This window comes from Pelobates fuscus, chromosome 8 (assembly GCF_036172605.1).
Source record: "Pelobates fuscus isolate aPelFus1 chromosome 8, aPelFus1.pri, whole genome shotgun sequence".
Classification (NCBI taxonomy): Eukaryota; Metazoa; Chordata; class Amphibia; order Anura; family Pelobatidae; genus Pelobates; species Pelobates fuscus.
Window position 1 is genome coordinate 134714214 of NC_086324.1, and position 12043 is coordinate 134726256.

The following is a 12043-nucleotide window of genomic DNA, read 5'->3' on the forward strand; positions in this document are numbered from 1 at the left end:
CCCACATACAGGACGTGGAGGTAAAAGAGGTGGCTACGGCAAACAAAATAGAGGCCATTCAGAGTGATATAGCCAAACTTAGACAGGCAAACATTACTATGGAAAACAAAGTGGCAGCACTGGAAGACTCTAAACGCAAGTTCAACCTCAGGATTAGAAGGGCTCCAAAATTCATCCTACTGGAGTAACAATTCCGAGTCCCTAAGCCTCCTAAAGCCCCAGCTGAGGCCTCACGGAACTTGCTAATATGCTTTTAATCCCTCAGAGGCAATGGCTGCCTGTGGAGCAACCACCTACAAGTTTGAAGGATCTGATTTATCCATCTATAATAACCTTTCGAGGGCGACTGTAACCTGTCGTCATTCCATGAAAGCAGTAACCCAGCTTCTGTGGAACAAGGGAAACCATATCGCTGGAGACCTGGGCGAAGGCTGTCTGTTACTCAGGATGGCAAACGATTGCATATTGCGCAAGCCAGCAACTCTGAGAAGCTTCTTACAGGCTTGGGTATCTCTCTTGAGGCCACTCCAAGCAAAACCAGTACCAACGACCTCCTCCACGCTATGAAATGTTAAAAGAATCCAACCATTCTTCGCAAGATCGAGCCATGATGCAGGCCCACTGAGCTCTACTTAACTAATTACATGAGCATATACAGAGTTTGGATGACTCACCATTGCAACAGGAGAATCTGTTGTGGTCCTCTTTTGTTTAAGTCTTAGTTTTTTTGGTTATTATTTCTCACTTAGGCTATTCCTCTAACTCTGTTTATGCAGCCGTTGTGCTACTATTAACGGTAACAGCAATATCTCTCCCAATTTGCTCACATCTCCCAAATATAAGCACCTTCCAATAAGCAATTGATGATCCTTACTACTTCTAATGTGCAACCTCAAGCTGATACTTGTATGTATGATGTTATAGAATATGCGCTATTTCTCAGATCTTCTTCTTCCATGATCTATGTCATACTGTTCATCTATGTTGCAATGAAAATATAGCAAAATGTATCTTGATAACCACTGTACACCTTGCTATGGTACAATAAAAATGATAAATTGAAAACTAGACAGATCGATCTAAATAACGACTATGAAGGAAGCCAAGTTTTTATTATATTCCTGATATATTGGGGTGGAGGCGGGGGGAGGAGAAATTTGACTGAAGTCAAATGAAATATCATTTAGTTTAACCAAGTAAACTAAGGTTTAAAGGAAAATTGTGACACATTTCTATTATTGCAATTAAATATTCCATGTAATACAGCCTCTTTGTGTAATGCTTTGTACTGTATATATAGAAGTAACTACTTACATGTTCAGTTTACCTTGGCTTATCCTTGCTCTGTGAAGGTGGCCACTTTTAATTTCCCTTTGCCAAAAGCACCATGTTATGTGGGAAGACCATGTAGAGTATGAACTGATCAAACCAGTTAAGGTATGATTTTGATATGGCCAACACTTGCAAATGATAGATATCAAGGATTTGTGAATGTGCACCAGCTCTTGGTACCTGTATGGGCTGTGACTGGGTAACTATTTATTCTGAACAAAAGAGAATTCAAAGATGGCTGCCCCCCAAGATGCAAGGGTAAGACAGGAGAAACACACTGGAGCAAAGTATTTACTAACATGTGTGGATTACAAAATAATACACACAGAGGCTATGTTGTATTTTGAAATTCAATAAAGAGAGACCAGATTGTATTTAACTGATGTGCTTAACATCTATTAACCAAGTAACATCAATTAATAATAGAATATATGAGGAAACTGACTCTCCTTCCATAAACAAATATTTACCCCTAACCACCTCACATATGGCTAGAGAATGGAACAGGAAACAGGTCCTTTCGATCAACTTGTTATGTCTGGTGCAACTGATCTCTTATTATGGTAATGGATGCATTAGATTAAACTTTTAACTCAAAATGACTACAAGGACAACAAAACAAAGGAGGAACTTGTACAAAGTACAAATGCCAATAATAAACATATCTCTAACAAGAAGTGCATGCAGTGTGTGCATTACAAAATAATATCAGTCTGATTTTGGAATGGGTTTTCTGCCTATAATAGGTTGGCACTTATCTATTAATTAATTATGTGATATCATTACTTAAATGTTAAATAAATATGACTGTAATCTTCAACATGACTGCAAACTATGACTGAAAACTCTCCATCACACTTTCTTCCCGTATGTCAAACAGATTTTGTCAGTTACATGCACTTAAGATGTGAAATGAGCTGTTCAACAAAGACGAATTGGCGGATTCAGTCGATACCTTCAAAAAGAGTATAAATTATATATGTATAGCAAATGCATGCTTGTAGGGTTCTGGATGCTGGGTAATGTTGATAAATGAAAAATGAGATCACCATTGAATTCTAAAATAGCTTTTTCTTTAGGGACCAATAAAACCTTTTTTTTTTTTTTTTTTTTTTTTTTTTTTAAACATTACAAAGATATGGCATTGTAAATAGGCAAATAAAAATATGAATACACTGAGAACAAAAACAGCAAACAGACCGCCCCCAGAGCAGGAAACGGCACAGCCAATCAGGAGCCTTTCATTTTGAGCCAAAATGGTTTATATGATTTCTACTTCACACTAAAGTCACAGTTGCAATCCTCAGGGTTGACAAAGGAACTGCTCAATAAATTTACATGAGCACATTCACAGCTTTATTGAGTATAACAGTGTTCAGCGACCTCGTTAGCCACCAACAGTTCATGTCCATAGCTCTATCTCTCCACAGGAACTGAGAGGGCAGAGGACAAGTGTACTCAACATGCCTCAGACAACAAAACTGCCTCATTTGCCTGAAGGGACAATCTTATACCTATGGCAATTTTCACAATTTGCTGAAGTTATAAGTAACGATGTGCAATGAGTCGGTGACTAGGGAGATTTATGCATCACTGTGTTTCTCTAGATAAATATTGTTTTAAAAACGTGCAGTCTGTCATTTAGTTTAAATGGGCCCATTAGTAAATCATGCTCAAGCATGAAGTGTCTTACACATTCAAAAGAAAGTAATTAGGAATAGGTAACTCACCTGGGAGCTTGGTATAATGGCCTTCCACCAGTGCCCTCCTTTGACAAGGTCAACCTCATTTAAAGGCATTGAGACTTTTCCAATAACACAGTGACGGGAGAACTTGTCAAAATCCACTAAAGTTAGAAGCAAAGTTCTTCTTTGGGATTCTAAAAAGGGTATTTCAAAAGTGTATCGTTCCTCAAATACTGGGTTCTGAGTTTTACGCTTGACGCCTGTTTGCTTAGAATTCTTCTGGTCTGGTAAGAGGCATATCTTCACATATGGGTTTGAATGAGCCATGTCTTGTCTTGAACCATCATAAGATATGGGAGGTGGCAAGTCTCTGGCCTCGATCACCCGGACAGTCAGGTGGTTGTGCAATAGATCGTACTGAGTACTAAAATGCAGCATACCTAGTTGATATTTAGTTAGGATTTCATCATCAGTTAATGAGTCTGCATCATCATTGCTGGAATCGAGGGAATAAAGACGTGGTTCAAATTTTCTAAAATAGTCTTCTGGGGTGTATGTTTTTCTCAGAACTGTAGGTTGTATGCTTTCTTTTTTTGATCCCAATGCACCAAACTCAATTGGTTTTATATCAATCAATGGAGAACTTGGTCTTCTTGATTCTAAACCTAGAACATAAACAAATGTCATTATCAGTATTTGCAAGATTTATCAGAGATACAGCAGCAAATTTCTGTGGGAGGCATATTAATCAAGCCAATCTGGGACAAAAAGCAATATTTAGGACAATCATCATGATAATTATTTGTGTTTCTAGCAAAAGGTCAGCTAATAATAGCCTCAGTATTCATAATTTCAGAAACACTTTGTCAAAGCTCTCTACACAGAGCACGGACATGTAATATGCGATCACCATATATAAGGTACAGTACTGGCATCTCAGGAACCATAGCAATAGGTCCGTTTCCTGCTCTGGGCTACATAGACAATGGCCCTCTGATGTTTAGAATAAACTGTTTTTAATAAATACATAACTACTGTTATAGCTTTAAGATCTTCACTTGGCAAGGGAACATTGTAAGAGTGTGCCAGCCAGTAATGAATGAAGACCACAGGTGAAGGCAGCAGAAACGTTGTGTGTGATGTACAGTAGATGTCTAAGGAACCTCATTGTGCATGTGGGATAACATTTATGGGCGATCTTCCATTCTGTACTCATGCTCTTGCATGTGAGTGCACAAGTGACACAGCAATGGTGCCCCTCCGTGCGGCCCAACAAAACAGAGCTTTAGCTAAGTATGTATCTATTGACACCAAATCTAACTATGAATGTGGATAAAGGACTTCATGCATGTAAATCGGAGCTCTTCACAAAAGAAAAATCGAAAGACCTCACAAATGAGTGGGTAGCCAAGCAAATTGATGTCTATGCTGAACTTTCATTATGATGACCTTAAACTAATGGACCAATGGTGCAACATTTGCCCTACATGCATTTAAAGAGACAGTACAAGCATCATAGCCTCTACTGAACTACAGTTTACTAAATATGTTTTGTAAGCTGTTTCAGAGTGGTTTGCCAAAAAGTGGGCTCTCCCTAACACCCATAGACCACCCCTTCCCCAACTGCCTTCATAATGTGAAATGTATTATTTTACATTTTCAATATCTATTCTATCAACCCTGTAATGATAAACTGAGTGCTCGGCTAACCCTCCAAACAAAATGAATAAAAAAAATAATTAAATGTATTAAATGAAATTAAAAATTAAATTAAATTTAACCCCTTAAGGACCAAACTTCTGGAATAAAAGGGAATTATGACATGTCCCACACGTCATGTGTCCTTAAGGGGTTAAATTAGTGTCTTCTAAAATTATATTTGGTTCACGTGAATAAAAAGACATTGTATACACAAAAGCACCTTACTAGCTTATGCAACAGCAGATCGGCATATTGTTGCCTAGTTTGGGATATATAATTGTTCCCATAAAACCATGTTGAATCTTGCTAATGATATTAAATAATTTCCTGACCACAGATGTTAAGATCCTGGGTCTGTTGTTTCCGAGTTGAGTTTTTGAACCTTTTTTTAAATATAGGCACCTCATCTGCTTTTCTCCAATCCTCTATTACAATTCCCGAAAGAAAAAAATCCTGAAAATGTTTAAACCATGGTATTGATATTTCTACACTAGGCTCCCTGAGCACAGATGGCTAAATACCATCTGGCCCTGGGGCTTTGTTTACATTAACTTTATTTAATTTCTGAAGCACCTTATTATGTGTTAACCAATCACCTGTTTGCTGTAAGGCTTTTTTTTAACATGGATTTGCAAATCTACAGTCGTAGATTCTTATCCTATTGTATTAAAACGTTTTAAAGTTAAGTGTTTTTGTACAGTCCTTATCACATGTCACATCATATATAACAGTCTTACTTGAAATACGCCTCGTGAGACTGTAAGTAGACCTGGATGTGTCAGAAGATGACCTGCGTCTGTCAGGTGAAGTGTCCAGTGGCGTTGGTGGAGGTTCACTTGCAGCATTATCTGAATCCCCTTCCTTTTCATCACTGCGATTGCTCATCCTGTAGAAACAATGAAATGTAAGGTTAATCAATTATGATATGTAAAGTAATGTCATATAATCTCTTGTGCTAGCAATTTATGCAGGGCTATTCACTAAAATAGACATTGTCTGGAATCCAAAGTAGCCAAACTCAAAGTTTAGCTGCCTTGCAGAATTTTCCCTGTGTTCTAATAAATCTAAATGTAAAGACATTTTTCAGAAGCAGTGATAACGATTTTTAGTTTTGGCTATATTTACGTATAAATTCAATTACATAATACAGCCTTTTATATAATATTAACGCGGGTCTGTCACTTCTGTGGGTCTTTGACTATTTCACAAAGGACCCCAAAATTGATCAATCTGATGTGGGTCTGGTGGAGGCTGGATGCATAGGAGGTAAGCTTTACTTACTTCAGGCTATACCTCATGACTGTCTTCATCGTCATGCTACGGTCCTCTTCACCTCCTGGCAGTTCAGTTGCCAGGAGACACATTAGTGCTGTACTCTTGCAGATGCACGAGAGAACAGAGACTGGTGGAACCTCCATAGACAGACCCTGAATCCCACACAATCCCATATTGCTGCTGAGATTGGACAAACATTGACGGCGGAGCTCTGCCTGTAGTCAACCTCAGGCTTTCCCATAAGACAGAGTAGTCCCAACTTTGTCTTGCGGTATATTTAGATTGCATTGGAATTGCAATAAAATTACAACGCAGTCTTCATCAGTATTTCACAAACAATATTTCTTTATATACACATGATGCAGGTGTTGCAGGAATCAGTGTATATTTAATTCTGCTGCACCCCTAACACCAATACATTTTCATAGAGTATGTGTAGTGTTTCACATTGAAATGCTGCACATGCAGAGTTTAACATCTCTGCTGCCAACAGAGTCATTAGGGCATCATTAGTCAGCTCATAACAAGAGTTCTGGGTGGCTTATGTTAATTTTGTGCATATTTGGCATGTGTTGTCAGCAAGCACAGCATGCTGGCGACAGACAGTCAATGGCGGCAGGCCCCCTCCGTGCGGCCCATGTTCTCCCCCCAGCCGGATCGCCCTGGTGTCCAGAATAGAACATTTACTCAGACCAAAAACAATGTTTTTGAGAAAAATCTTGATGGTAATGCTGTGACAATGCAAAAAAATATTTGGAAAACTGATATGAACATTTAAGCAATGAACAACAATATTTTCAACTATCACAACAATAATACATTTATATTCTGTTTTTCTTGTTCTTTCAAGACAGCTTACAGGAACAGAAACAAGACAGATTCTCATTTCTTGACACAATTCCCTACAAGCAACATCAATAAGTAATCTGTCATCGGTACTAACATCCATGGTGGTGTCTGTGCCGGAAAAGGCCCAAGAATCTCAACTTCATCTTCACTCGACTGGCAACAGCTACATTCATAGCATTTTTGACAGCAATTTCTGCACGTCCATCGACACAGCAGCAGATCGGAGATTTTAGACAGGAATCCCTGTTCCAGAAGGATTATTAAACAGCAATTTAATATTATGCATGATGTAAGGAATCACTTTTATCACATTTCACAAAATATGAGTCCTGTCCATGACTGCATTGTGTCTATTTTCCAATGTATTTTGTAATGCTAGTCACTCTTGTTCTTGGCCAAAGTGCCTAATACAAAGTATACCCCCACAGAATCTGGGGGGGCACACTGTGCTTCCTCTACCATGTGATGTATCTTAAAGCAACGTCCTGCTCAAGAGAGAGAAGATATGGGTCATCAGATCTATAGCTATTGTCATCACTTATGCTGTACCCCATAGCATCCAATGCATAAATTAACAAGTCCCCATATTTACGTTATTAATTATTTTCTAGATTTTATGATTGAGTGGAAAACCTAGATGGTTTTGTTCCAGGGTCTGGAAGTTGGTTATTGAACAATTATGACTTAGTAACCATTTTAAATACTTGAGGCCTACTGGTTAATAGTCCTGTACCATCTAGGGGCCTTCAAACTGAAACATCCATACATTGGTCTCAGGATTGTCAATGTCTGGTTGGCTATGCCATTGGGTACATTTAACACTACAGATTTGCATAAGTTAACTTGCGCAAAGCAATTGAATTTATCTTGCAAATTTACCTGCTACCAGATAAAACTTTTTTTTTTTTAAATGATAATTAAGCAAATCCAATATTACATATAGAATTTGCATATGAGACTTACTGAATTACTTTTAACTTAAACACTGGATGGTATCGAATGAGATGTGATAGCAAAATTCCTTTTAATCGGACATACTATGGTCCTTTTAATCACACATACTATGGCAATTTTAATCACACATACTATGGCAATTTCAATCACACATACTATGGCAATTTCAATCACACATACTATGGCAATTTCAATCACACATACTATTGCCTTTTAATCACACTTACTATGGCAATGTAAATCACACATACTATGGCCATTTCAATCACAAAGACTATTGCCTTTTAATCACACTTACTATGGCAATGTAAATCACACATACTATGGGATTTTAATCACACATACTATGGCAATTTCAATCACACATACTATGGCCCTTTTAGTCACACATACCATGGCTATTCCAATCACACATACTATGGCCATTTCAATCACACATACTATGGCCCTTTTAATCACACATACTATGGCCCTTTTAATCACACATACTATGGCCATTTCAATCACACATACTATGGCCCTTTTAATCACACATACTATGGCCCTTTTAATCACACATACTATGGCGATTTTAATCACACATACTATGGCGATTTTAATCACACTTACTATGGCAATGTAAATCACACATACTACGGCCATTTCAGTCACACATACTATGGCCATTTCAATCACACATACTATGGCCCTTTTAATCACACATACTACGGCCATTTCAGTCACACATACTATGGCGATTTTAATCACACATACTATGGCCATTCCAATCACACATACTATGGCCCTTTTAGTCACACATACTATGGCCATTCCAATCACACATACTATGGCCTTTTTAATCACACATACTATGACCATTTCCATCCCACATACTAATCTGGTTCTTAGTGATTAATCCTGACATTCTTTCATAAATGATATTACATTCATCAGTCAAGAACATTATAATGCACAAAAATGGACATTTTCAATAATGGCTACAACTTATGTTACCTAAACAATCAATATAAAAACAGTACATATCAATATGCTCTCATAAAAAAGCTAATAATCTCACCTCATTTATTGGTTCCAACTGTCCTTTTTGACATGTACCATGAAGCACGTGGAAAAGAGTGAGGGGAAAAAAAGCAATTTAGTGATTTATTTCAAGCACAGGTCTTTCTATATCAATATATATATTTTGTATCCTTATTAAGTGCACGGTTTGTAATACATTCACTTCCAGTAGAGTAACAAATATCACATATAGATGTGAATCCAAAATTGCCAGACCACAGAACATGCAATAGACTTCATAACATTTTGAAATCCTATTAATAAATAACTTGGGCCTAAATATAATATTGCTGGATAAGCTTTCCAAATGATTTAATATTTCTGGATGAATTTGTAAAATTAATTAAAATTATGAAAAATATTTTAAAAGGACACTATACTCATCAGAGCCACTACAGCTTAATGTCCTGTCCCTGAAAGCTCAGTAATGTAAATGCTGCCATTTCAGAGAAAGGGCAGTGTTTGCATTGCTACCTACGAAAACCTTTAGATTCGGACAAGCCAAAAGTGTGGGAAAAAAAGGACTGCTGTCTATCAGTGTGCTGCAATGCAAAACTAGCTACAATATCGTCTAGCCTAGTGTCTGCACAATATCAGGCATTTTTTTGCAATGACAATTCTGAGTTGGCATAATTATATTTTAGTTATATTTTTATTAAAGAAAAAGTATAAGAACTTAGGCCTTGATTCGATTTGTTTGAATAGCACCTGAAATAATTCCAATCCGTTGGAACAAAACTTCACAAATGATTTATCTACAAAAATTCTCCTAGACTTTTATTATTATTATTATTTTTGGCATTTAAATAACGCCAGCGTATTCCGCAGCGCTTTACAATATTATAGAAAGGGGGAAATGTAACAATAAATGAAACTATTACAAAATGCTAACTTCTTTAGACAAATCACTTGAAACTTTTTTTTCCCCGACAGATCGGTATAATTTTTGATGCTGATTCAAACAAATAAAAAGTCCTTAGTTTTATAATGATGGATCGTTTTTTCCTTTTGCCATTGTGTATTAATGAAAAATGAGGAGCAGCAGCAGCATTTAAAGTTGAAAAAAAGGGATTTTTTTTCAAAAAAATTTAAGGAAAAGGTCAGTGGGCAATTGAAACCTCACCTATTGCACCCTGAGAATCACAATGGTTTCTCACACATCCAGCCGGTAGTGAGTGACAATCAGGTTTTGGGAAAAAAACAGCACCGCCTTATCAGCAGCAGGAGTGATATAATTTGAAAAACACGACTTTTCAAAAAGTAAAAGGGTAACACAGATGTGTGAGTCATCAATTGTACAGCGCTATGGAATGTGATGGCGCTATATAAATAATAAAATAATAATAATAATTAATTGCCCACTAAATCTTTTTTTGTAATTTTATTTGACTTTTTTTTTTTTTTTTTTTTTAAATACTCCTGCTGCTGCTCCCCCCTTTTTAAAATTACTTTTACTGTAGTGTTTTTGTTTTTGCCTGGGTGAGTCTTGTGGTTACGCCTGCTAACTCCGCAGTTACAATTGGTAGAAAGTGATAGGGTACTGTTTTGTTTTTTTTCACACTGAAGGACAATCACTCACGCTGCAGACTGGATGTGTGAGAAAGCTTTCTTCTTCTCAGGTTAGAAGGGCTGAATAGGTTGTCAATTGCCCATTAGCTTCTTCCTGACAAAAAGAAGTGACTTACAGTGTGGGAAAAACACAGAGCCCTATCAGCTTCTACAAACTGCATATGTGGAGGTAGGAGTCACCCCAAGACTCAGCCAGGCAGGATGAAACCTCTACAAAGAAAGGCATTTTAGGACATCGGGAGCAACTACTGGAATAATTTAATTTAAAACGGGATGTTTTCAAACAAATTAAAGGAAACAGCGAGTGGGCATTTCAATTGATGACCCACTCACTCACCCATTCCCACTTTATTAAGCTGGAAAAAAAAATATGTTAAAAAATTAGTTTTCTGCTTGGTGGATTTACTGCTAATGTAACGTTATTGTGTTTGACTTTAAGAAATTAACAGTACACAAAGTGCACGGCTCAGTACTAACACATTTGTACAGCACATACTGGAAACAGCAACAAAAAAAAAAGACCTGCCACACACAATTCACTTATGCGGTAAACTGACACAAACTATATTGCAATTTGCAAAGCACAAATAGTGGCACTGAAGCACACTGCAACGCAAATAATTTGTTTCTAACAAGAAATTAAAACACAAACACAAATCAATAACAAAAAAAAATTAAATCAGTGAATCATAATTGCTGTAAGTGTGGCACGGACATTGTCTAGGCACAGCAAAAACGTAACCACAACCTCATTAGGATCTATGACACAATTAAAATAAATAGACTATATAGCTATGGCTAGGCATATCAGTAATCTAACCAGTCTCACACTAGGATCAATTAAACAACTAAAATATACAGGCTATGTATCCTCTACACAGAGATGGTGTAAGCCTACCTCAAACCATTTCAAATGGACTAAGAGGGCCCTTTGGGGGAGTGTGTGGGAGTCTGGCCAGCCCTAGGAAATCTTAGGTGCCTTACTAGCAGTTATTTATGCAATTAAAATGTAATTTAAAACCAGGATAATGTATCTTATTTACACAGACTGATTTCTAATCACATTTAGTGTAGTTTAAAGACATTACTATGAGTAGTATTGCTGTGAAGCTCTGTTATACACTCAGACACATCAACAATATTGAGCTCTTAGAAAAGATGTACATTAGGCTAGAAAAAGAGGGGATTTGGGCCCAAAATAGAGACTAGACCCTTTAAATAGGGACACTTGGGAGGTATGACATCAATTATATATTTAGGATCAACGGAAGTGTATCTGGCCAACGCTAAGACTCAGGACACAGGCCACTAAGACTCATAGGAAAGATCGATACGATCCTGGACTTGGCCACCAAGAGATCACTTATCTCTCTACTTTACTTTTCTTTTTCCGATGGTCTATCCTTCTTCCTATCCTTACTTCTCGCAAGTACTCTAGACTTGCAATCCGGCAGGAGGAGGGGACTGGCTGGAATCCGGCTACTATACACAAATGGCTACAATTAACTGTCACAAGCTGGTACAAGCTCCATAGAAAGACTGATGTAATCATTACGCAATGAAAAAATGTACCTTAATCACCTATAATCGTGTAATAACTGTCTTCAAGTACACATTTG

At 37.2% G+C, this 12043-nt stretch overlaps 1 protein-coding gene across 3 annotated transcripts in view; it reads right to left on the reverse strand.

Annotated features, from left to right (window-relative positions):
* SYT17 (synaptotagmin 17) overlaps positions 1–12043 on the reverse strand; it is a 128022-nt gene that overhangs the window by 92546 nt on the left and 23433 nt on the right. For all 3 annotated transcript variants that reach the window (XM_063428855.1, XM_063428854.1, XM_063428856.1), the window contains 4 exons: positions 8854–8871; positions 6937–7085; positions 5456–5604; positions 3063–3682 (listed from right to left, as the gene is read on the reverse strand). In XM_063428855.1, the coding sequence (XP_063284925.1) occupies positions 3063–3682; positions 5456–5604; positions 6937–7085; positions 8854–8871 (936 nt within the window). The remainder of the gene's footprint in view (positions 1–3062; positions 3683–5455; positions 5605–6936; positions 7086–8853; positions 8872–12043) is intronic.